Source organism: Odocoileus virginianus, chromosome 8, assembly GCF_023699985.2.
Source record: "Odocoileus virginianus isolate 20LAN1187 ecotype Illinois chromosome 8, Ovbor_1.2, whole genome shotgun sequence".
Lineage (NCBI taxonomy): Eukaryota > Metazoa > Chordata > Mammalia > Artiodactyla > Cervidae > Odocoileus > Odocoileus virginianus.
Genome location: NC_069681.1, coordinates 25,721,874 through 25,747,366, shown reverse-complemented (window position 1 = coordinate 25,747,366; position 25,493 = coordinate 25,721,874). Strand labels below are relative to the sequence as shown.

The 25,493-nt window shown below is 55.0% G+C and overlaps 1 protein-coding gene across 1 annotated transcript in view; it reads left to right on the top strand.

Moving 5' to 3' along the window:
- Nucleotides 1-25,493, top strand: part of COL4A2 (collagen type IV alpha 2 chain) — a 160,532-nt gene that overhangs the window by 108,253 nt on the left and 26,786 nt on the right. The window contains exons 8-25 of the mRNA XM_020913460.2: nucleotides 1,323-1,394; nucleotides 1,736-1,771; nucleotides 1,875-1,937; nucleotides 4,358-4,393; nucleotides 6,800-6,841; nucleotides 7,664-7,762; nucleotides 10,310-10,345; nucleotides 10,917-10,967; nucleotides 12,030-12,074; nucleotides 14,090-14,143; nucleotides 14,852-14,918; nucleotides 16,018-16,128; nucleotides 16,583-16,732; nucleotides 20,263-20,355; nucleotides 20,600-20,757; nucleotides 23,781-23,853; nucleotides 23,939-24,045; nucleotides 25,042-25,243. Coding sequence (XP_020769119.2) covers nucleotides 1,323-1,394; nucleotides 1,736-1,771; nucleotides 1,875-1,937; nucleotides 4,358-4,393; nucleotides 6,800-6,841; nucleotides 7,664-7,762; nucleotides 10,310-10,345; nucleotides 10,917-10,967; nucleotides 12,030-12,074; nucleotides 14,090-14,143; nucleotides 14,852-14,918; nucleotides 16,018-16,128; nucleotides 16,583-16,732; nucleotides 20,263-20,355; nucleotides 20,600-20,757; nucleotides 23,781-23,853; nucleotides 23,939-24,045; nucleotides 25,042-25,243 — 1,495 coding nt within the window. The remainder of the gene's footprint in view (nucleotides 1-1,322; nucleotides 1,395-1,735; nucleotides 1,772-1,874; nucleotides 1,938-4,357; nucleotides 4,394-6,799; nucleotides 6,842-7,663; nucleotides 7,763-10,309; nucleotides 10,346-10,916; nucleotides 10,968-12,029; nucleotides 12,075-14,089; nucleotides 14,144-14,851; nucleotides 14,919-16,017; nucleotides 16,129-16,582; nucleotides 16,733-20,262; nucleotides 20,356-20,599; nucleotides 20,758-23,780; nucleotides 23,854-23,938; nucleotides 24,046-25,041; nucleotides 25,244-25,493) is intronic.

Genomic DNA, 25,493 nt, shown 5'->3' with positions numbered 1-25,493 from the left:
GGCGCGTGCCAGGGCCGCCTTTACACCCCAGAAAGGGCCGCCTTTACACCCCGGAGACCGTGGCTGCCCACCCTCGGTTAGCAGGCAGGGTGGAGCACGCCTCCGCTGCTGAGACATCTTGCCCACATCTAGGTGTGCTGGACTCGAGAGCGCTATTTCCCCTCTGTCCTTTGCACGCTCAATAGAAGGTGATGGGTTTGTCTCCCTAGCATACCACCACTTCCTCCCATTCAAATAGCAAGAATAATAGTGGAATCGTGGAACTAAAATTTTAAAAAGCTTAAACCTTGAACAGACTTCTCAATTAGTCATCATTTTTATTAGATTCTAACATCCTTTGTGACATGAACAAACAATTTTGTTCTCCAGGATATACAAGGTAGACTTTACTTTTCTAAATGGAAGAACTTTCATATAATCTATTTCATGGCCTCATTTATTTTTTAGGGTCTTTACAAACAATCTTATTTGATAATATGTTGCTACCTTATACCAATATATTCTAAACTCAGGGTTAAACTAACACTTTGTGGCAGAACTTTTTATTTAAAAAACACTTTAAGGTGTGGGAAGGGCAGCAATAACAATCTTCATTGCATTTCCCTGGAGCTGGCCGATTTCTGGTTATCTTCACACTTCTGCGCTCCAGCTCCCCATTCACTGGTTGTTTCTTTTTCATGTGATTCAACTTATCAGTAAGCTACACTGTGCTCTGTTCTAATATCATAGCTTTCGTTATCAATAAATATATCCATCACTTTAAAATACAGGTTTTATATGTGGATATTAAAAGACCTGTGTACTTATGTACCTGTGTATCATGTACTGGGCTGGCCAAGAAGTTCATTCAGATGTCACGGAAAACCCAAACCAACTTTTTGGCCAATGCAGTATACTTGACACAGTCCCATTTTTGACGGATGACCCGGAATCTCTCCCACAAACAGTGCTGCAGAGTGTGAGGGTCGATGTTTTAGTATGCGAACGCAAAGAAGGCAGAGAACAGTATTACTGCAAAGAAAAGGACAGGTCGGGAGAGGAAAGTGTTCATTTGCTGAACGTTTACTTGGGTTTCTGAAAATTAAATCCTATCAAATATTTCTCTTCTAACTTTAAGAAAGATGCTGTTGGGTAAATATGAAAGTAAGAGTCTCACCTCGTGGTTAAGGTAGAGATGGACGTTCAGAACAGTCTCATTTGGCCATAAGGACAGCTGGACATCGCCCACGAGAGGGGGCAGCCAATGGCTCCAATCACGTCACTGCGCTGAGTGCTAATGGACAGCTTGTATTTTTCTTTCTCTGCCGTGTGCACGCATTTAGGGGCCCCAAGGACCGAAGGGGCAGAAAGGCGAGCCCTACGCTCTGCCCAGACAGGAACGCGACAAATACAGGGTAAGTTGGCAGAGACGGGGCATGACCGAGCCCCCGATACACTGCCCATTAACAGAGTGACCTCTGCGTGGAGCGGGGGGATGCACAGTGGGGGAACAAGCCAGAGTCTCCACTGATTTCAAGGTCCTCTCACTGGCCTCCAGGCTGTAGGCCGTCTTACACGAACTGCGGGCCCGCCCTTCTCCTACTCATGACAGCGCAGCTGTCTAGGTAATTAACATCACCGAGTCCCTAGACAGCGGGTGTGTTTTATAGGCTTATTTTCAACACTGCAGTAAAATGCAACTAAGTCCACAGATTCTTAAAAGCTGAAACTCTTCAAACTCTTTCTTCTCAATTAGGGGGCACCTGGAGAGCCCGGACTGGTCGGCATGCAGGTAAGCATTGCTTTGTTAGAGAAGAGCCCCGGCCGAACCTGAAGGGCTCCGGGCTCCACCCGCTTCTGCCTCCCTAACCGCCTTCTCTGTTGCCTCTCCGTAGGGGCCTCCCGGCCGCCCTGGGCCCATAGGACAGATGGGTCCAGTTGGAGCTCCAGGAAGACCGGTAAGTTCCAGGCTCACGTGCTCACCCTTGCGGTTGTCGAACATCCTCCGAGATGCAGGCCGTGCGGACGCTGCTGAAGGCCTCACGCGTGCCTGACACGTGTGGTTGCCAAGACCACCCAGGCCATCCCTTGTCCGTGCTGCCGCCATCAAGGTTGAAGAGCGAAGACTCAATGCCAGCTAGGTCAGATTTTGGCCTGGTGCTGGTCTGGAGCCCTTCCAGTCAGGCAGAAGCTCTCCCAGCCCCGCAGGGGACCAGCAGACGGAGGTCTGTCATCCCGAGCAAAGCAGATCAGTGTCCAGTGCATCCATAAGGAGGAAATGGGCTCTGCTGGGCCAGGCCTTAGAGCAGGGAGGCCACAGCTGGCCAGGCCTTAGAGCAGGGATGGGAGGCCACAGCTGGCCAGGCCTTAGAGCAGGGAGGCCACAGCTGGCCTGGCCTTAGAGCAGGGATGCCACAGCTGGCCAGGCCTTAGAGCAGGGATGGGATGCCACAGCTGGCCAGGCCTTAGAGCAGGGAGGCCACAGCTGGCCAGGCCTTAGAGCAGGGATGGGATGCCACAGCTGGCCAGGCCTTAGAGCAGGGAGGCCACAGCTGACCTGGCCTTAGAGCAGGGATGGGATGCCACAGCTGGCCAGGCCTTAGAGCAGGGAGGCCACAGCTGGCCAGGCCTTAGAGCAGGGAGGCCACAGCTGGCCAGGCCTTAGAGCAAGGATGGGATGCCACAGCTGGCCAGGCCTTAGAGCAGGGAGGCCACAGCTGGCCAGGCCTTAGAGCAGGGATGGGATGCCACAGCTGGCCTGGCCTTAGAGCAGGGAGGCCACAGCTGGCCTGGCCTTAGAGCAGGGAGGCCACAGCTGGCCTGGCCTTAGAGCAGGGAGGCCACAGCTGGCCAGGCCTTAGAGCAGGGATGGGAGGCCACAGCTGGCCTGGCCTTAGAGCAGGGAGGCCACAGCTGGCCAGGCCTTAGAGCAGGGATGGGAGGCCACAGCTGACCTGGCCTTAGAGCAGGGATGGGATGCCACAGCTGGCCTGGCCTTAGAGCAGGTTCACTGCACCTGGGCACAGCCATCATGACAGGTGAGATACTGGACATCGGTTAACCAAGTGACCCTTGGGCCCCCCTGAGTGGCGGTCTACAGGTGTTCCCTCCTTCTGCAAGTCTAATCAGGAGTGAGGCTTGGCAGCCGAACCCCTGGATGGAGGAGGGCCTGCCCCGAGGAGGTTGAGTCCCAGGCCTGGCCGCCTCAGATCCTTCCCGCTGCCCAGGGACCAGGAGGTGAATGGGCTCCTGCAGAGTGCCAACTCTCCCCTGCTCCACGTTTTTTATTAATAAGACAAACAGGCCTTGAATTACTCAGGGAGAGCTGTGGCCGCAGGTGAGAGAGTCCTTCTCAGAGAACACCATGCCCCGAGATTGGGGTGGCCGCCGACGGGGGCGTGGGACCCGCTCCTCGGCCAATGCGGAGACGCAGCGGGCAGGTGTGTGTCTGAGGGCAGGTCCGTCACACCAGCAGCTGGGCTGGGAGTGCGCGTTCGCTTCCGTCAGACCACAGATCACGTCTCTACGAAGCACAGTTTTCCCGGGCCGTGCTGGTTGTATTCCCAGCAGCCCTCCGGCCGTGAGATTTGGCCGAAGGGAAGGAGACGGGCTCGTGTTTCGAGGTGCTCTCGACCCTTGTGCACATGCAGCTGCCCTTTTGCGGCACACGGGCCACGGGGTGGAGGGTCCCCTGCTTTACGCACACAGTTCCGGGAAATAAGAAACGGCAGCATGCGCCCTGCCTCCCCGAGCCGAGGTGCCAGCCTCCAGGTCTTCACGCGAACCGCTGAGGCCTCCCACAGCCCCCGGCCCCATCCGCTTGCTTCTGCGTAACACGCCTGGCTCTTCTAAGGCACGTGTCAAGCTTTTACCCTCGGTGTGGCGTGGACGGGGGCTGCTCTGCAGGAGCACGAGGCAGTCCTGGCGGGCGGATTCCCGGCCCCGCGGAGTGGCCGGACCTAGATGAACGCTGTGCGTGCTCGTCCGCCGGCCCAGCAGCGCGCAGTGCGAGACGATGCTGGGCGGGGGAGCGCACGGGAGGCCGGGGTTGGGGGGCGTCTCTGGAGGAGCGGGGCCTGGGGCCTCGCAGAGGGAGCAGAGCCAGCTTTAGCAGGACGCGGACCAGGTCAAAAGCCTGAACACAGAAAAGCAAGCCAGGAACAGCTGTGCCCGGGCAGCCAGCGGACCCTGAGAGCTGGGCCCGACCCCCCATCCTCCAGCCCCGCGTCCCCGCCGAGATGAATGTGCTGGAAGGCTCTTCACATCCTCCCCGGTGTGCTGAACACACAGCGGACGGCTTTCCCAGGGCTCCCGAGCAGATGTCATCTGGGTCCTGGGGTAAAGAAAACAGCTGACAGATTTCTTTGTGTTTGTGCAGGGACCGCCTGGACCCCCTGGACCCAAAGGGCAGCCAGTAAGTTGTTGGGGGCAGGGTGGGGGAGGGGGCGGGGGCGGGGGCTTCACGTGCTTCTCTGTCTGCTTCTTGACCGTGGAACTACCTGGCTGACAAGCACATCGTTTGTCTCATGAGGAGGACTGTTTCGTAGAGTTATAAGACAAGGCTCTAAACTCCAAGAATAATCCATGCGTGCCCCTGACGGCCACATGAAGTCTCTGAGTGAGTGGATGCATGGAATGACTTGTCTGCAAATCACATAGCATTCCTGTGGCCACATGAAAATCCAGCTGGCGAATGTTTGATTAGAAACGCGGAGCACGATGGGGACAACCCCTACTCATCCATACGGTGCTCACTCACGAGCTGGGGCAAGGCAGAGCTGGAGCTGTGCAGGGAGCTGACGGCCTGCTTCCTGCTGGGGGCAGGCGGGCCCTCCCAGAGCGCACTGCCGGCCTCTGGGGGTGTATTCAGGGAGCTTCAGGCCAGGCTCTGGCCCATCCCTGTCCTCTTTCCATCAGAGAAAGACGGTCCAGTGGGCTGGAGCACCGCAAAGTTGGTGGCTTCTTAGGAACATGGGCACCATTCGGGCTTAATGTGACCTGAGAAAGTTAAACAAATCTCCAGGACAAGCCGTAGGAGGTTGGCGAGGGATGTATTTGGTCAAACCCCGACATGAGTCAGAAATACTGGGCTACTGTTAGGAACATTTCAGAACCACTCTTTGGCCTGTGTTATGGCCAAGGACGCCTCCCCGGCCCACCCATTCCCAGGCCTGTCCCGCAGAAACCCCATCTCCCGGCCGCCCGGGGACCTCAGCTGTCACCACCCCGACCCCAGCTCCCATCATCTCTGACTCAGCTTCCGGCTGCGGCTGGAGCTCGTTAAGGCTTCTGCCCGCCCCCCTGCCCGGCTCCCTGCCGTCGGGCCGCCCAGGGCTGCTGGGAACAGCCCAGAGCCAAGAGATGCAGATGTAGGACGGGGCGGGGAGCCCCGGGTCGCCTCAGATCCCCACTTGGCTGCAGCACAAACAGCCCCAGGCCTCCAGCAGGTCACTTCCTGGTGCCCTAGACACCGGCTCGTGAGGCAGGGGGATGTCGGGGTCCCAAGTATATCTCGTTCTCGTCTCGCCTGGCTGCGTCTCTGTGCTTTGATTTCAGCTCCCCAGCCAGGTGGGAAGGAAGCAAAGAGAAAGCAAAAATTAATGAAAGACTTTGTTTGTATTTGTGGAAACTCGGGGCACCAGAGGCGGGGGGCTGTGTGGTACGGACAGAGATCAGGTGGGCCCCACGGGATCCTGCCTCTCAGCGGGGACAGGAGCCCCGGGAAGACGGCGGAGCCGTGGGCAGTCGGAGGGCCTTCCTGAGCCGCGCGTGGTTTGTCCCACGGCCCTCCTGGCGGGCGGTCAGCCCTCCCACGCACGCGTGGACGCTCCCCTCATGAAACCGTCAAATACACACCAGGGTGCCTTCCCAGTCTGTCTCGGAAGCAGAAAGGATGATGAAAAGTTTGGCTAAACTCAAAGAACACCATCATTACGAGGGTTAGGACTTCTTCCTGTGAAATTTAGGATTAATTTACCAAAGTGAGAAAGTCTGAGGCAGAGGAGAGTATGAATCACGGTCCTCAGATTGGGATCCCAGGCAGGAAGAGGCTGCATTCTGAGCCAGAGGGCCCAGAACCCGAGGAGACGCTCTGAGACCCCTACCTGTAGAGTTGGAGGGCCTGGGATCAGACGTGAGCTCCATCACCTGTTCGCCCTGAGGCTTCGGCCCAAGGATATGACACTCTCCCCATCGATGACGTCCAGACTCACCGTGTGGTCCAGAGGACTGAGGGGAAGTTAGCAGGGGCCCTGGACTGTCAAAGCTTAGGGCCTCCAGGAGGAAATCACTCATAGCTTCTTGGTCATCAGGATTTGAGCAGTAAAATATATAAGCAAGTGGCGAAGCGTCTCCAAGGGTGACAGAACAACTGTTCTTAGCCCCCTGTATTTCAGGTTTTGCTTAAAGTACAAAATACAAATTCCTTAAAAGCAGAGCTTTATTAAAACACTAGTGTATCATTTTTATGAACCCAGAATTTTTATCATTTAAGGTTTAGTCTTAGTGAGCGCTTGGAGCTCGCTGGGAGGGGCCACTTTCTGCAACTGGTACAGCGTCTCGATTTGCTCCTGTTCATTTTATGTGATACCTGGACTCAGACTTTCAGTACACCGTTTACATGCGGCAATAGCGAAAGAAGAGATGTTTCTTTTCCTTTTGTGTTAATTCGCTCCTGGGAGCTGAAGCCAGAATACTATGCAAGGATAGTTGTCCAGTGATGTTGCAAATACATAGATATGAGGTTTCTTTTCCTAAAAGAAATAATTCCATTTCACTGTGATTATTGACTTTAAACTTACAGAAGCCATTTGTCTTTCAGGGCAACAGAGGACTTGGTTTTTATGGAGAAAAAGGTGAAAAGGTAAAGGAAACTTACTAGATTGAATTAGGAAATACTGACAGCTCATTCTAATGTCTTCGTTTTATGCAGTTATCTTGCGGCGCTCTGCACACACACCATTTGAAAGGAAACAGTCATTGTGAAGTGTCAGGTTAGCAGACAGCTCCAGCGGTGGTTACGATCTGTAAGACAGGGCTCTTCCAGACCCGGGGATTGAACTGCTTCTCTTTCGCCTCCTGCATTGGCAGGTGGATTCTTTATTTCTAGTGCCACCTGGGACGCCCGTTCTGATTTATGTCTTGGGTACCAGTCTTAGAAAGCAGTAGCCTAATACATAGCAAGAACCACCGAAACATTTGGCCTCCAGACCAAATAACGTCCTTGTATATAAGTTCGTCATAGGGAGATAATTCCACCGAATCAAATGCAACTGCAAACTGTGACCAAGCTCAACAGCTTATATGCATAAATTCTAAATGATTATTAATGCAAGTGGAAATCAAGTGATTTTACCTTACTCTTATTTTCTTCTGTATGATGTTTTTACATTTTTTTAAATGTTTCACATTGGGGCACAGCCGATTAGCAATGCTGGGGTAGTTTCAGGTGGGCAGCAAAGGGACTCAGCCCTACGTATACATGAGTCCATTCTCTCCTAAACCCCCTGCCACCCAGGCTTATATATGATCTTTATCTTATGACTGTAACAGTATTAACATTGACGTACGTGTGATAAGTAACACGCAAAGACAGGAACAGCAGTTTGCGGTGGGATTGTGCTTTTGTTCATCCTCGATCGTGTCCTTCAGTCTAAAGACAGCGGCTTTGCTAAACCGTTCACAGGGGGAGATGGGACTGCAGGGACCCGGCGGGATCCCCCCGGACAACGGCTACGTGGAGAAGCCCACGCCCCTGTATGAGCTCCTGCCGGAGCAGTATAAGGTAAAGAGGCTGCGGCAGGACCGGCCGCCCGTGAGCTGACGGGAGGAGGAGGGAAGAGGAGCTTTCTTTATCTTATTCAAACAGTCACACTCAAAGTGGAAATGCCCTCCCCACCGAAGTAGCAAATTATGCGTTTGAAAGCACTGATCAGTCACAGGCCTCTCAATACATCATTGTTCGTAATCGTGACGAAGTGGAGCCAATGCGAGGGTCCATTTAGGGGTCTCAGCTCCGTCTTCAGTCTCTAGTGTAGACGTAGCCAGTGGCCACAGCACAGCTCAGTGCCAGGATGCGGAGCCGTGTGAGCAAAAGAAAGCCTACATTTTGCTGACAGGGAGCGTCCCTGTGGGCTTTTTGGGTCAAAGTCAGATTTCTGACTCTTGTAGTTTCTGTTAATGTTTTGTTTGATGAAAAGCATCCTCTTGGAGTCTAAATAAAAATTAACACCCTTCTCTATCACTCATTCACTCAGACAGACCGTTCACCCGTCCTAAGCCTTCCGGGTCCCCTGTGCTTCATAAAGACCGAAGCAGTGACCTGGTAGAATTCTGACCTCGTGGGGCGGCAGGGTGGAGACCAGGGTGAGACGCACCATGAAAGGTCACGGGAGCCAAAGCAAAAATCCCAAACGTAGACCGTGATCCCTGCCTCTCGAGCATCTGTCAGGATGGGTGTGAATGCCGGGGGACGGGTGGGAGAGGGCAGGCTGGCCCCCCCCGACCCCGTGGGGGACGTGAGTCTGGGCAGCTGCGGTGTTAGGAGCGGCTTGAGCGCTGACAGAGGCAGCCTGGGCAGAGGCTGGCGGGAGCCCAGAGGGGACGGCCGTGTGCCAGCCGAGCTGAGAGCGGGACAGCCCCGGACCCCCAGGCCGGACAGGGCCTCTGGGTCTTCAGGGTGGATCCAGGAGGGACTCTGGCTCCTGGGGGCGACCTGACCATCAGCAGCGTAGGGCCCCCATCCAGTGTCAGGACAGGAGCCGGGGTGGAGTGAGGCCAGAGCAGGTGTAATCCCTGCTGAGATCATCAAGCAGCTGAATCACATTTCCCTGTTTTCTGCAGCCAAGAGGGAATGCGAAAAAGCAGAGACGTTAGTTTGCCAACAAAGGTCCATCTAGTCAAGGCTATGGTTTTTCCAGTGGTCGTGTACGAATGTGAGAGTTGGACTGTGAAGAAAGCTGAGCGCGTAAGAATTGATGCTTTTGAACTATGGTATTGGAGAAGACTCTTGAGAGTCCTTTGGACTGCACGGAGATCCAACCAGTCCATCCTAAAAGAGATCAGTCCTGGGTGTTCATCGGAAGGACTTATATTGAAGCTGAAACTCCAATACTTTGGCCACCTCATGCGAAGAGTTGACTCATTGGAAAAGACCCTGATGCTGGGAGGGATTGATGGCAGGAGGAGAAGGGGACGACAGAGGATGAGATGGCTGGATGGCATCACCGACTGGATAGACATGAGTTTGAGTCAACTCCGGGAGTTGGTGATGGAAAGACAGGCCTGGCGTACTGCGATTCATGGGGTCGCAAAGAGTCGGACACGACTGAGCGACTAAACTGGCCTGAACTGCAGAAGGAATGGGTTCCAGGACCTGGCCAGCCTGCAGGGGGCAGTGTGGAACTGCAGGATCCTGGGAGCTGTTCTAGGGTTGATGAGTGAACGGACCCATCGCGCCTTTCCTTCCCCGTTTTAGACTAAGAGAAACGGGGAAAACTGAGCCTATAGCATTGACATCACGGGCTCCCCTGGTGGCTCCGTCGTAAGGAAACCGCCTGCCAGTGCAGGAGACACGGGTTCAGTCCCTGGTGGAGGAAGACGCCACGGGGCACGGAGCAGCTGAGGCCGTGCCCCACAACCATTGAGCCGGGGCTCCAGAGCCCGGGAGCTGCAGCTGCTGAAGCCCACGCACCTGGAGCCCTCGCTCGGCTCCAGGAGAAGCCACCGCAATGAGAAGCCCGCACAGCGCCCCTCGAGAGGAGCCTCCCACTGCAGCTAGAGAAAAGCCCGTGCGGCAGTGGAGACCCCGCACAGCCAAAAGCAAAGACAGAAAATTATTTTGAAAGAAATAAAGCTGGCATTGCTTTCTAAAGCCACTCTCACTTGGGACTGTAACACGCTCCTGATGAGCCGTGTCCTTGGAGGCCCCCCCATCGCCTGAATGACCTCCCGCTGTTTCATTATCGGATGACAGCCCCTCTGTTACCACTGGGGCCGTCCCCCAGCCCCTCTGTTATCACTGGGGCTGTCCCCAGGCATGTGCCCTGCCCCCGTGGGCCCTGAAGGAAAGTCACAGGCAGAAGAGACGGCCTTGCAGTCACATCAGAATAACACACAGTTTCATCTATGTTGTGAAAAATCCAAGAGAAATAGCACATGTTCCCCCTTGAATTTTGAAGCCGCAAGGTTTAGGGAGTCATTTGTTACAAGCCGTTGATATTCGTTGTTTGCAGTTTTATAAAATACTTTGCACCTTATGTCATCAATCCTGACCCATTTTAAATAGTATTCATGAATTAATGAGCCTTTCTTGTCTTTCGTGTCTTCACAGGGTGAAAAAGGAAGCGGGGGAGAGCCAGGGAGAATAGTAAGTCAAGGAATAAAGACGCTTCTTCTCACCGGTGCTTCCCACGTTCTCGGGGGTCCCAACACAATGTTAGACTGTCCGGGGCGTAACAACCCACTGCTCTGATCTCCAGTCCACTCATCTGCGGCAGGAAAGGGTGATCGTTTCTCACGCTGTTTTTCAGAAAACAGTGTCAGGATGTCTTCTTTCTGCAGAGTCAGCACTGGCTGATCACCCTCTTCTGAACTTCATAAATGAGCCCAGACCACTCAGAAGAGCAGTTCCGTGGAGGGAAGGGCCGGGCGGGCTTGGTGGCGGCTTCCTGGCCAGGGTCCAGCCATGTCATCACTCTGCCTTCCCTGATCTGGGTCCCACTTGCCCACGAACCCCCAGTGCTCCCCGTCACCACTTACCAGGTGACGATGACCAGTGATGTGCCAGGTGGATGACCGTCCCAGCCCACTGCAGACATCCTAGGAGCCCGTCCTCCGTGGAGCCGGAGAGGCAGAGGCAGGCTGGCCGCAGCGGGGGCACTAAGAATGAGCCCCCAGAGCAGGCAGACCGTGAAGTGGGTCTTTCTGTTCTCTCCTAGGGCATCTCCTTGAAGGGAGAAGAAGGCATCATGGGCTTCTCGGGATCACGGGTAAACCTTCTGGGCCTGCTGTTGCTTTGCATTGTCCGGCTTTTGGAAAGACTTCATTTTGCTTTCATTTCTTGTTGAAGTATCGTTGGCACACGATAGCGCGTGTGGTAGATCCACAGCACACTGACTCACAGCTCTCAAAGGCTCCCCTCGGCACAGTTGTCATAAGACCCCGGCTCTATTGCCGGCGCTGTGCTGCGTGTCCGAGCAGCGTGTTGTGACGTCGCCGTCTGTGCCCCCAGCCCTCGCTCCACGGCAGAGCTGAGCTGGAAGTGCAGAGGTCTGCCCCACACCCCGATCCCCGACTCTCACTGTCAGTGTCCTGCCCCTCCGTGGACTGTCGGCTCCGACCCTGAGCCTGCGTTGACGGACACGTCACCCAATAACTGGGTTTTAAGACCGTGCTCCCCCCTTTAGGGGAGGGACATGAACAGAACTCAGACACATTTCTGCTTGTATTAGCCTGAATGACTCGGTGGTAACAGAAACGGAGGCTGTCTCCAACAACGAGCCCGATTTCTTATTGCCCCAGGAGTCCAAGGAAGATGTCCCTGGTGGGGTAGGTGGGGTGAGGGGAAGTCTTCTCTTGAGGAGGCTCGGCTGCCTGTCACTCCTGGCCCGAGGGCACACCGCCCTCCACCGGCCAGAGCTCAGTCAGCTGGCCCAGGCCACCCCTCAGTGAGCTGGAAAGGTGGGCAAAGACAGGGGCCTTGGGGTGACTGGCCACAGCCACCCTAAGGACAAGTATCACAGTCTCCAAAAATCAGAACGAAGACTCTGGGAGCACGAAGGTGCAGGGTGCTTTCTGGCTGTACCATTTTGACTGTGTTGTGTTTATGGGTTTCTCCACGTTTCTTTAAGTCACAGCCAGGATGCGTTAGGTGAAAGTGTCGCTAAAATGATGCCTCTCCTCCAGGAAGGAGAGGGAAGTTTAGATGGCGTCAGTATTGTCACAGCAAAGTGTTTACTTATTTAGCCCAGGCAGGTGCCGTGACCGTGCCCTCCAGGATAGGTCGGTGCGTGTTCTTACCTGTCACCGCTTCTGTTTTCTCTTCAACCCAGGGTGCCCCCGGCTTCGACGGTGAGAAAGGTTCACCAGGACAGAAAGTAAGTTTGAGGCATGAAATGCAATCTAGTCCGGGCCTGAAACATCTTACACTTGTCACATGTGAAGACTGAGGCATCCCAGAAAAAAAAACACCCTCCCCTTAACTTTCCCATATTTGCAGTAGCAGAAATGATCCCTCCCTGATCGTCTCTGAAGTGTGAAGGAGCTCGCTTGCACTTTCTGTCGTTTGGCAGGCCAGCACGGGTCCCTCCCACCCCAGGCCACCCATCACCTCCCCCCCACTGGCCACGACCCCTGGGGCTCCCAGTCTGGGCCTTCCTGTGTCAGCAGCAGCGTCCTGTAAGAAGGTGGCCGGCGTGGTGGCTGACCGTCCACCTGCGTTCTCCATCTACTGACCGCTCACGTTTTCACACTGGGTCTTCAGCGACGACCCAGTTTGTTGTCTTTATCCCGGGTTCCCCGGACAGATTTTTTGGTCCGCTTTGTAGGAAGCCAGTGTTCGGTGAGAAGTGTCTTATGAATCTGGATCAGGCGTGGGGCTGTCTGAATGCTGATCTTACGAGAGAGAAGATGTATAAACAGGTCTTTTAGTGACAGTTCCTTTCTTGTCACAGCTGTCTTCACTCAGGCCCCGCCCGCCGCAGACCCCGGGCTGACACGCCTGCAGCTCATCCAGGGAGAGGGAGCGTGCTATTCTCCACGCGTGTTTCCCGCCCAGCGCTGCTCGGGGCTCCCCGTCCACGCGGGCAGCACCGTCTGAGCGGCTGGCTGGGTCTTGCTGGACACGGCTCGGACAGCCTGCCTGGTCACCGGCCCCACGGTCGCCCCAGGCTCCATCCAGGCTCTGGCCTGTGTCGTGGGGCAGTCAGTAGGCAGGAGGTCACTTTTAACATCAGAGAAGTTTGTCTTCACTTACTGTGAAAGAGAGTCAGTCTAAACCAGAGGCCCAACATAAAATACCGAATTAAGCCAATCTTAGTTCACTCTGAACAAAGTAGCTTTCAGCATGCATGCTCCTAGATTTCAAAATATCCTGTAAGGTAATCAAATAATGCACATTTTTATCCCATTGGCATTCTGATTTTAGGGGGCCTTAGCATATATATTCTTTTGCAAGAAGGAATAAATTTCTAGATATTTTTTTGAAGCTTTAAATACCTATCCAGATACGATGCAGACCACAAGGGTAAACCTTGCCTTTCAGTAAGTATTCAAGGGAATTAGAATGCAATCATTATAATCAGAGATTTTTAAGTCAAGAGCAAAAGCTTCCAACTGAAGAGGCTCCACGCTTCTGGTTGGTATCAACTAAAAATTTTCGGAACCCACCTTGGGAGATGGTTTTAATAGGTGGATCGGGTTGCCAGCGCGCCACCCCTCTGGTTAGTCTTAAAGTCCAGACATCAGGGCAGCTGGTGAGTGTGACTCAGCAGGAAGGACTCAGGGCCCTCCGAGAAACACATCTGACTCAAGAGACGAACCTGAGCCTGAGGAGGCCCAAGACCTGACAACCACTCGTGGTCCAGAGACCGTGGGGGTCGAGGAGCCCCTGGGCCAGCTCCCCGAGGGTGGAGTGGGCCAAGCCCCCACGTAGGGCGTTCACACCCAAGTGACCCTGTTTGCTCAGCAGCCACAGGTAAAAGGTACTAAAAAGATAGGAAGGCGGAGCAGCAAGCAAGCTGAGACCTATCAGCCAAACGTCACGGTTTGACTTTTATTGAGTCCTGATTCAAACAAAGCAACTTTAAAAAGACACGTTTGAAACTAAAATCCGGGAAAATTGAGCGCCAAGTGGGTAGAAGGTGATTTTAACCAATTGTTGATTTTACTGGACTTCCCTGATGGTTCAGATGGTGAAGAATCTGCCTGCAATGCGGGAGACACAGGTTCGACCCCTGGGTCAGGAAGATCCCCTGGAGAAAGGGAATGGCTGTAGATTCCAGTGCTCTTGCCTGGAGAATCCCAGGGACGGTTGATTTTGGTAGATACGATGTACTGCGGTCACTCCTTTATATTTCAGAGGTAAAATAATCGCCGCACGTCTTTTCTGCAGGGAAGCAGAGGACTGGACGGGTACCAAGGCTCTGACGGATTGCCAGGACCCAAGGTGGGCCCAGGACTCCTCTGGGGGGGCGGGGGCGGCTCTCACTTCCTTCCTCTGGGTGCTGTTCCCATCCCCTCCTGTGCACCCTCATGGGAGAAGGGGAGGGGGCTGAGCGAGCGGACACTGCAGCAGTGAGAAGGTGGGGGCCCTGGTTGCCATGAATAATCCCGTGGGGGGCGCAGGGGGTTGAGGACTTGGGGCGCACCTGCTACAGCTGTCAGGGGACCCAGCAAGGTGGGGGCGCATCCCACCAGGCGAGGAACTGCTGATGAGGACAGAGGGCTCATGGCCAGGCCTTCTGGGGCTGGAGAGGCTCAGAGGCGTCTAGGCAGCTCGTGGAGTTTGGGCCTCACAGTCCAGACAGTGTTAGATCGGGTGTGGGCACACAGCCCCAGCTCACCCTCACGGGCGATCCGACGGCGCTATCAACGCAGAGGAGTCTTCCCGGAGGCAGGCGGTCCCCGGGCCGCTCCTGGTGTCTGACAGGGTCTCAGGGTGAGAGGGGCCCCTGCCCGCCCCATCCTCTGCCGGCTGGCAGCCGGGAGGCTGGACTGACCGGCGCCACCGCAGCGCGGGCGTGGAGTGCGGGCAGCGTCTAGGGTCTCAGGGCTGGGCACAGGCTCCGCCCGGCTCCTCATCCTCTGAGATCTGGGAGCAGCCGTCGGGTGCAGAGGGCGGCTCACCTCTCGTTTCCCTCTCTTCCTTCTCCAGGGAGAAACGGGCGACCCCGGCCCCCCCGGGCTGCCGGCCTACTCCCCGCATCCTTCCGTGGCCAAAGGTCTGTGCTGTGCGTTCTTCGCGTTCACATCTCCCGGGCTTTGTGGTCTGTGGTGGACCCAGAGCCATGAGCTCGGGGGAAAGACTTTCTGTTCAGCACTTAACCTCAGAGAACCCGTCTCGTGAACGCTCCCTCCCTGTGGGATGAGAGGGGTGGCACGGAGCGCCCCCCGCTTCCCTCCGCCGGGAAAGGCTTTCGTTCCGACCCGCCTCGTGTGGGCTCTGGCCTTGCCCCCCGCAGCAGCACCGCAGAAGCCCAGCCTCGTGCCTGCCAGGCCTCTGTGGGCGCGGCCCAGCACCAGCCCTGGTTTCTGCTCCAGCTCTGGGCGCGCCCGCCCTGGGCCTTCCATTTGGCTGACGTGCCCCCTGGACGTCCTCCCCTTGACCTCCTCCGCTGTCCGCTGCCCGTGTCAGCTGTCAGATGGCGCGGCCTGCTGCCTCTCTGGCCTCTGCCACAGCGGCTGTGGTGCCGTCCAGGCGCGCGCCTCTGTGGGAATCGAATGTTGGTCAAGCCTGTAGCACTGAGCCCGCACACTCACGAGCTCAGAAATATTGTCCACTGTTATTTTCATTCTCCGTGGTCCCTCAAAGTCAGACTTCCCCCCCCACAAATAACCCTCCCGTCCTTTGAAACCTCCCTGTATTGTTTTGGTATCCTGTGCCTGTCTCGTTTTATAATATTTATAGGAATTTTATATCTGTTTGGGCTTCCCGGGTGTCTCAGTGATAAAGAATCTGCCTGCCAATACAGGAGACGTAGGTTCCATCCCTGGGTCGGGAAGATCCCCTGGAGGAGGAAATGCAAGCCACTCCAGTTTTCTTGCCTGGAGAATCCCCTGGACGAGGAGCCTGGCGGGCTGCAGTCCCTGGGGTCGCACAGAGTCAGACGTGGCTGAGCGACTAAACAGCAAGAATGTCAGCCTTGTTTGGTTGAGGTTGAGCTCCCTGATGGCGGGGCCACCGTAGATGAAACATTTGGGCCCTGCACGCCTCGTGCGATGGACAGGGCATCAGTCCTTTACCTGCAACAAGAGCGTGAGCATCTGCCCCGAGGCCTGAACAGTGGTCCTTTCATCGCGGGGTGTCTGTCTCGGTTCCAGGTGTCAGAGGTGAGCCGGGATCCCCAGGACAGCCCGGGGAGCCAGGAGCCCGCGGGGAGCCAGGAGACCCCGGTCTGCCGGGCCGGCCGGGCACGTCCATCGGAGACGAAGGTAGCGAGCTTCCGTGGCCTCAAAGCTAAGATGTGCGCTCGGGTCTCCTGCGAGTCCCGCCCCTCGCTGGTGCTCTGCCCCTTCGGCTGGCACGAGCGTGCCTGCACTCGGGTCGTCTGGATGTGGTCACAGAGCCGCTGTGTCCTAACTAGGCTAGATGCGCTGCTGACGGTAACATGCGCGGTTCTGTCTGTTTCTTGGCTGGGAGGAGCACGGGCTTCCTCCGACGTCTTCGCCAAGCATTCTAACAGCTCTCGGGCCGTCCCCTGGGGGCAGGCAGAGGGGTTTTTAGAGTGGAACAATGCTGATGAAATATACCAGTGGCATGGCCCTTTAGGTCGCTGGCTGAACCATAAACCACTGGTCCAAGGGGGTATCCGGAGTCTCGGGGCACAGCAGCGCTGTGGCTGAATCCCAGGGGCTCACAAGGCTATGTTCACTGTTGGGTTTTCAGATGAGAAGAGAGGCTTGCCAGGCGAGATGGGACCCAAAGGCTTCACAGGAGAACGGGGTTTCTCCGCGGTGTACCCCGGCCCCCCGGGGGCCGACGGGAAGCCAGGGCTCCGCGGCCCCCCCGGGCGCCCAGGACCACCCGGCCCAGACGGTGAGTGGAGGGAGACTCGGGGGTGGGGCGTCCGATGACGGGGCTGGACGAGCCGCGTTCTCACTCGGGTTTTCCTGCTGATTCATTCTGCGGACGAGGCAGCGGGCGGTGGGCACAGAGGTGGCAGGCCATCCGGGGTGCAGACAGGAAGAGCCTGCCGTGACTCCCCCTGCCCTGGGCTGACCCGCGCGGGGCAGACTTGAGGCTCTGCCTTCTGGGCCCCCTCGAGCCAGAGCTGCCGCTGAGCAGGTGGCGATGCTTGACGCCAGGAGTGGCCGGAGCGCCTGGGGAGACACGGCAGCCCTGGGGGGTGCCTGAGCCTCAGACTGGACGGGCATAGTGTCTGGACCCCGGTGCTGTCGGGCGTGGGGCCCCGAAGTGTCAGACACAGCTGAGCGGCCACGCACAGCACCGCAGTGTGTGGGTCCAGCTAAAAGGGAGATTCAGAGACGCGGCTTCTGTCGCTCCCTTTGCTGCCTCTTGGGAAGAAACTTTCGGAGGCGTGAGAAGCGCGTTGGGGGCAGAAGGCAGCCGTTACCTCTCTGGTTCCAGTTTGTCCTCTGAGTTACTCGGGTTCTGTGTTCCCAATTTCCCTTCAACTGCAAAAATCAGATTCTTACAGTCTTTTGAAAAATTTCGGTACAGATATTTCCCTGGAATTTGCCAAGTGGTTTGAGCAGTGTAATCACTAATATTTTTTATTATCCTCACAGTAATGTTTATTCCCATACCATCTGTGATAATGGCTGAGTTTCTCTGAGCATTACATGTCATGAGTCAATGGTGTCTGATGCGTTTTCCCTTTTTTGGCAACGGAACATGATGTATTAAAAATAAAAGCATATAAATATGCCTCTTTAAAAGATGGTGATGGAAGGCTAACCTTGCCATCCTTCCTGTAACTAAATTCCATTTTTATAAAGACACAAACACATACCATCTGGCTTCATAAATCTTACTTAGTAAATCTACAACTTACTCAGAAGTCGTCTGTAAACACGTGAACTAATTTCTGGTCCATATGGTTAACTGAAGAAGGAATTTATAAAATAGATGGAATGGTGTCTGATAGATTTATCAACTTAAAAGTTCAAGAGCACACAACTTTAGTTCTCCTTCAAGTATTCATTTTACCCATGAGACACATTGTTCCCAAATCACTTTTTAGAAGCAATCTCTTGTACAAAAAGTAGTCAAGCATAATGGCCTTTTAAAATAGTTTTGTGAATAGTCATAATGTAATATTGATAATCTTGAGTCCCAGAGCCCTCCAGCCTTTCCCCTGGAACAAATTTTTGGATTCTTTTCTTGTTATCTGCATTTCACCCGGCTTTCTGTGTTGCTACTGATGGAAACCAGAAATTTTAGTCTTTCGCAGCTCCAGCAAAAGCAAACCATGAAGGCATTTTTCTTTCTGAACTAAACATCTGCTTACTCCCAGCTCCAGCTCGATCAACCAGGCTGTTGAGGCAGTTCCATTGTGCTCTAGGATAAGTTAGGGTACGGCCAGATTTCTTACAGCCACCTCAGGAAAATCACGTTGGAAAGATCACAGAGGCTCACTGCTATCCTTTAGGACTCGCTTGAAATTATTACTTTATCAGATGAAGAAAAGGCAGCATAGGAAGGAGGGGGAGAGAGGTGCGCCTTCAGGGAGCCCCAGAGTGCCTTTTCTGGCTAGACTTGCGAACGGTGTGAAGACGACCACAGTGTGTCTATCTCAGATTTTAAAAGCCAGCAGCCCTGAAGTATCCATGGTTAAATAACTCCCTGTAGTACTAGCTTCTCCTAACTCATCAGGAGAACTTGGAGACATAGCATAAAGCCCTCAGTCCACCGCCAGGCTGGCAAGCTCTTGACCTGGTCCCCAGGGCCCAGGGAGCCTATGCTGGGCACCGTCTGCTCCATCAGAGCCCCCGGCCGGCACCCCCAGCACGCACTCTTCTCTGGCTCGGCTGTCTCTCCCCTTCCTTCCGAGGCTCCTTTGCTGGGCCTCCCTTCTTCCCCCCCACCATCCCGTGGAGGAAGGAAGTCCTTGCCCATGTCTCTCCACCCAGAAGACTCCTGCTTTGACAGGAGTTTAATACCATGATGTACCAGCTGATGTACCAGCTGTCCCCAACTGCATCCCCATTGCCAGAATCTTGGCTCCCTGTCCACCAATGCCAAATAGAAATACAGAGACAGAGTTCAGAGGAAATAGAAGAGTGCCTTATTATTTTTGCCAGGCACAGGGGAAACACAGCAGGCTAGCGCCTCGAGAACTGTGCCCCCACGCCTTCTCAAGAATAGGGTGAGGTTTTATAGCCTCTTGAAGGTCTTGCATTTTTTTTTTCTGCGAAGTTTCAAAACGGCCACAGCTGGCATCAGGCAACTCAGCAACCGGGTCCAGTGTCGCTGAGGCTCCCAGCCCCGACCTTCTCTCTGAAATGCAGTGTGGAGCGGGCGAGTGCCAGGTGCGGAGTGCCGTCTCTGTGGGGCCAGAGCGTAGTCAGCCTCGTGAAGGATGGGGTCAGTAAGGGCTGACGGGCAACCGAGGCTGTTTACGTCCTGCCGGCCTGTTGGGCTGGCCCTCGCCAAGGCTGTTCGCGCATTTCTATTCTGCTGACGTCCCCAGCCTGGTCCCGTACGCTGAGCCGCAGACTCCCCCCGGCGGGTGACTGGACACCTTGTCACCGCTGCGTGTCTCCGGGCATCTCCAGCTTGGTGAGCCCTCAGCCGGACTCAGGGTCTCCCCTCCCCAGGCCCCAGCCGGGCCCGTCTATCTCCACCGACGCCAACAGCCAGACCCTGGGCGTCAGCACCCTGCCGTGGTGCTTCTCGGGGATGTACAACCTCGTTCCCGCCACAAGATGGCGCTCCGCTCGAGCAGAACACGGCGTTTTCTGGGCTTTTAGAGTGTTTCTCAACACGTAGCTCAGACGTCCTTGCTTGGAATGGTCAGAGCCCCACAGACGAGCAGGACGCCCGAAGGGTCCCCATCCCGGTGATGGGAAGGTGGGGAGGGGCTGGGTCACAGGTTATCCACACGGTTACACGTGGGCGTGTGTGGACGTGTGTGCACCCAGGGTGGAAGCCCCTGGGCCTGTGCCCAGGTGCACCTGTTCCAGGCCGGGGACAGAGCAGGGAGGAGTTCCCCTTAATCCCTTTCATGGTTTGCTTTTGCTCTGGGTCTTTGTCTTTCTGGGAACCAGAGGTCATGGCGATCTCAAGTCTTTAACACATAAGTAAAATACATGATTAAAAAAAAATCACAACTCCTCTTTGGACTCAACATTTCTGAAAAGTAAAGATGTCTATTTGTAGACTTTAATGGAAAAACTGAAATCACAGGTGTTGGCGTGTCTTCCAGCCCTGGAAGCAGTGGCCACAAAAAGGAAGTCTCTGTGTCCTTCTGAGAGCGCCTGGGCTGGAGTTGGGCGGGGGGTGGTAGTCTGTTGGGAGATACGGCTGTAAACCTTCCCTCGCAGGAAGCCGGCGCCAGGCCCTGGGCTGAGCTGACATGCCGTCCTTGTGGGTCTTCCCCTCAGGTTTCCTGTTCGGCCTGAAAGGAGCAAGAGGAGGTGGGGGCTTCCCTGGCTCCGCCGGGTTCCCCGGGGCTCGCGGACAGAAAGGATGGAAAGGTGAGGCAGGCCGGGGCGAGGGGGCGCGATAGCCCACCCCCCGCTGGTTCTGAGACCACGCTAAGACCCCCAGCCCCGCTCCCCGCTCCAGGGGTGTGAGGACCAGGGTGGGCGCGTCCTGCAGTGCGGCCCTCCCAGCCCAGCCCCTGCCGCCATGCCCTCCTGCCCCCTGCAGAGCCCCAGGAGGGTTGTACCTGCGCGTCGCGGATAAACAGCACGGCGCCCCCTCTCCCCCACATTGCAGGTGACGCCGGCGACTGTAAATGTGCAGACCAGTTCATCAGGGGGCCTCCGGGGCTGCCAGGACCCAAGGGCTTTGCAGGCATCAACGGGCAGCCTGGCAGTAAAGGCAGCCAAGGAGACCCCGGCCAGCACGGCCTCCCTGGCTTCCCCGGGTTCAAGGTGAGATCTGCCATGAGACCGACAAGATGACCTTGACCCCTGACCCTGCGCCCCCCCCCGCCCGGCTTCCATTTACTGAATCACACACGTTAGAGCAGCAGCACTTAGGCACCCAGGGCGCCATTCAAGAAAAGCTGCGTATTCCCAGGGACGCTTAAACCTTTTCCTGGTGGGAACGTGAGGTGGGGCAGCTGTCGTGGAAAACAGCTTGATGCTTCCTCAGAAGGTCAAATGTAGAGGTGTCACGTGACCCAAAAGTCGCCTCCTAAGTACAGACCCAGGAGACTGAAAGCAGGTGTCCACACCGAAACTTGCACTTTGCCGTTCACGGCGGCATTCACGCCCTAGCTGGAAAGCAGAAACAGCCCCGGTGCCCGTAAGTGCTAAATGGATGGAGCAGACGTGGCGTCCCCACCTGATGCAACGTCGTTCATTCATCCAGAGGCGTGAAGTGCTGGCACGTGCTTCAGTGGGTGCCCTCAGAAACACTGTGCTGAGTGAATTAGGACAGACCCGGTGCAGCAGGTACTGTGTGATACCACTCCTGTGAAGTGTCCAGAGCAGGGCTATCCAGGCAGAAAGTAGGTTGGTGGTTGCCAAGGGTTGGAAGGACGGACAGTGGGAGTGACTGATTCTTTTTGGGGTGATGAAAATGGTCTGGAATTAGGTAATAGTGACGGTTGCAGAACTTTGTGAAAATACTAAAAAAAAAAACCCACCCTGAATTATATGCTTTAAAATGGTTAATCTTATATGAGTTATATCTCAAAAAAAGAAACCTGTCTGTACTTCAGATTTAGTGTTTTATGAAGGCTCCCTTCACTCCATAAAAAGCGAGACATCCAAGTAAATCATGAATGTACTTTGGATAAATGTGTGGAACTTTCTGCCTGTGGATTCCAGCTAAGTGGGCCTCGTTTCACAGCCTAAGAAAAGATGGTCTGGAGTAGGTCTTTCTCTGTGGCAGGTTTTAACCCACTAGTGATTTCAAAGCAAATTTCAGGGGGAGACAAACTACTTTTTATTTATTTTTTACTTAAAAAGAGAACTGCGGGACATTCGTACAGCGGAACATCTAGCATTTTGTATATTCAGCAGTAGACTAGTGTTTGCTCAGGACCCCCGGCCAAGGATGCTTAGAACCACCTGGCGCGGTGTCGAGATGCAGGCGGCGTGCAGCCGCTCAAGCTGCAGGTCATTGCTCAAACTGCTTCGTGCTGAGGGAGCTCTGCAGGTGAAAATGAGGTCTAAAGCCCCTCTCTGCTCCATTCTCTGGGACTTCCCAGAAGACAAATGCTTTTATCCAACTGGACATAGTAGGTGCTACATTTCCTGCTAGTTTAAAAATGACATCATCTCCAAATCCTGGCTAAGCATGTAGAAGTTTCTCAAGTATTCAGAAAAAGCGTGCATGGTGTGAATCCAAACTGAGGAATGGTGAACTGGCAGGATGTTCAGTTCTTCGTTAAGTGATGGAGTATTCCGAGAAGCCAGGTGGATCTCATGTTATGCACATGGAATGTCTCCCAAGAGCATGTGCTTTCCCCAGCTGTGTTGCATGCATACCCACAGCACCTGCGTTCAAACGTCTCAGGTATTGTAACTAAGTTGTGTTCGGCTCTTTGCGGCCCCAGAGACTGTAGCCCGCGAGGCTCCTCTGTCCATGGGCTTCTCCAGGCAAGGATACTGAAGTGGGTTGCCATGCCCTTCTCCAGGGGATCTTCCCCACCCAGGGAATGAACCCGCGTCTCCTGCACTGGCAGGCGGATTCTTTACCACCGAGCCACATCTTGCATTTGATTGTATGCTTACATATCTGCAGCAGGAATGCCTCAGGCAGTTTTTTGTGGTTTGGTATCTTTACTGATAGGATCTGCCAGAGCACCTCAAATACAGAAGTCGGTTAGTAAGTGAAGCCGTGCATCCATCCAGTTGCCCGGAACCTCCGAGTCATGCCCTGCCTCTGTGGGAGACTTTGTTCTAGATACAGAGAGAATGTCACCCTTTTCTGCCAAGGAACAAAATCGATAAATCAAGCATCTGTGGACTTTTTAAGGAGAAAAGAACACTTCATTTGAAACATTCCATTTACTTAAACCAACACTTAAATCTCCCGTATTCTTACAAATACCAGCAACCAAGGCTTGCCCCAAACTAGCACGTCACGCACATTAAAATGCATCCTGTGACTTCCCTGCCGGTCGAGTAGCTAAGACTCTGCACTTCCAGTGCAGGGGGCCAAGGTTCCATCCCTGGTCAGGGAACTAGACCCCGTGTGCCACAACTAAGGGTTCTGGCGTGCTGAAACTAGCTAATAAATAATTTTTTTAAATGCATCCTGAAATGTTCATCTGCTCATTTCTGCTCACTGAAAGACCTAAACTAGATTTCACAGCTTTAAATGTGAATGTCCCCAACTTGAGTTGTCTCTAAAGTATGATTTTTTTTTCAACCTTGATTTCAGTTAGGAAGACAAGCTATAGATTAAATACTCTTATTGTTCAATATTGAATGATCACAAACATCGTTCATACCTGGCGGCTTACTATTTGCCCAGATTCTACAAAATTATAGTTGAGTTAGCAGCCTTGAAGTCGTGGTAGAGGATCGCTTCTCCAAAGTTAAAGAGTTTGTGACTGGGGATGGCGTTTCTGCGGCCCTGGGCTGGGCTCTGAGACTCTGCCTTCCTGACAAGCTCCCGGGGAGGCCGGAGTTGCCCACCTGCGGACCACACATTGAGCAGCAATGTTCTTACTTTCTGCATCCAGCCATGTGTGGCTACGTCCCTTAAGTTTTAGCTACTTAAAATTTTACAGTCAGCATCTGAGTTCCACCGGCCCCGTTCAAGTGCCCCGTGGCCTTTGGTGGTTGGTGGCTGTGGTACTGGGCAGCCGGGACAGACGTGTCCAGCTCTGGGCTTGATGCCAGGTAAAGGCCCTCAGGTCGTAGGAACGGGAATTGTTGTCTTCTCGGAGGCCCCGCACAGGGTGGAGAAAGAAGGAACTGTGTGTTTGTTTCCATAGGGAGCCCCTGGTAATGTCGGTCCTCCCGGGCCCAAAGGGATGAAGGGAGATTCCAGGACCATCACCACCAAAGGTCAGTCTCTGTGGGCGGCGGGTCCAAGACCGTTTGCCCCCTGTTGGCCCTGGAAGGGTAGACTCACACCGTGCTCCTCTGCCAGGTGAGCGGGGCCAGCCCGGTGTCCCAGGCGTTCCAGGGCTGAAAGGTGGCGACGGCATCCCCGGACCACCCGGGCTCGATGGGTTCCACGGGCTCCCAGGCCCTCCCGTGAGTATCTCGGGGGGGTGGTAGGGGGAGCGGAGAGAGGGCTCAGCCCTCACCCCCATCAGCCACATTCTTATACACCTGAGAGTCGGAGGTGCTGACCAGCCCGACACCCTCCAGCTCAACCTGTCCTGTTTTAATGAGCAGGAATCATAGTTTTTAAGGGAACAGTGAGTGGGGTTGAGGCCAAGCCCAGAGTGAACATTTGAAAGAAAAAGAGGAAATAAACATTCCTCCTATAATATAGCCTGAGAGACCCACCCCCTCTGCCAACCGAATATTCCTAGATGGATGGGGGAACACTTTTTCAAGGATTGCTTGTAAAACACACAACTTCATTTTCGCAACACACGACACCCGTGTTGCAAGTGAGTGTGTGGTAGAGGCAGCGCCCCAGCCTCCTCTCTGCGGGAAGACGGAGGGCAGACGGCGAGGGGCCGGTGGCCGTGGACCCCAGAGTCCTCTGCCCCGCCCCGAGCTCACCCCAGCCCGCGGAGCGGAGTGAACTGGACGTGGTGGAGCGCTCTGCCTCCCAGCCTCCGCTCTGCTGGTCCCGCCTCCTCTCCTTATTCTAACAAGCTCGCTGCTCTTTCTCGTCCAAAGACTTCCATTTACCACTGTACTCCCCTTGGGAGTAGGAGACCGGTCACAGGTGCTAAGTCCTAAACATAAAATAATGTGTTCCTGCCCCGTTTAGCCAGATCTCTGCATAACTGCTCTCTCAAAGAATTCCTCCTGAGATTGAAGGTCCAAGCAGAGCTTGGAAAAGAAAAATACTCAAACAGATTCCCATCCTCTAGAGTCTTGTTCGTGGCTGTCGTGACGTCTATCCTTTGTTTCTGTGACCTGGCCAGACCGTGACCGGGGTTCCTGTTAATTCCTGCTGTCTTCTGCCCTGCGTCCATAACGCGGAATTCGGGGGTCAAGGCGGCAGGCCTGGCAAGATGGCTGTCTCTGAGGTTTCCACGTGCTGTAAGAGATGTTCCTGATTTCTCACAGGGCGATGGCATCAAAGGCCCCCCAGGGGATGCAGGCCAACCAGGAGCCCCCGGCACGAAGGGCCTTCCAGGGGAGACGGGCCCCCCAGGACTGGGCCTGCCAGGCCCCAAAGGCGAGCGTGGCTTCCCCGGCGACGCTGGATTGCCCGGACCACCAGGCTTCCAGGGGCCTCCCGGCCTCCCCGGCGCTCCAGGACAGATCGGTACGCGGGCCCAGGCTTGCCTCTTTCACAGCCGTGAGACACTGTTTGTGCTTCCACACCTGCTGCTCTTCCCCAGCAGTGTGTGAAAGGGGCGGGGCCGGGGCGGTCACACCAGGCGCTGCGCTGCTCCATCAGTCCTCAGCACGCACACGCGCCACCCGGCCTCGGGGTTTTCCAGACCCAGCACGGGCTCTCACCCCAGCTGGACATACAGAGGCGGAGCACCGAAGCTCAGAAACGGGCCTCCAGT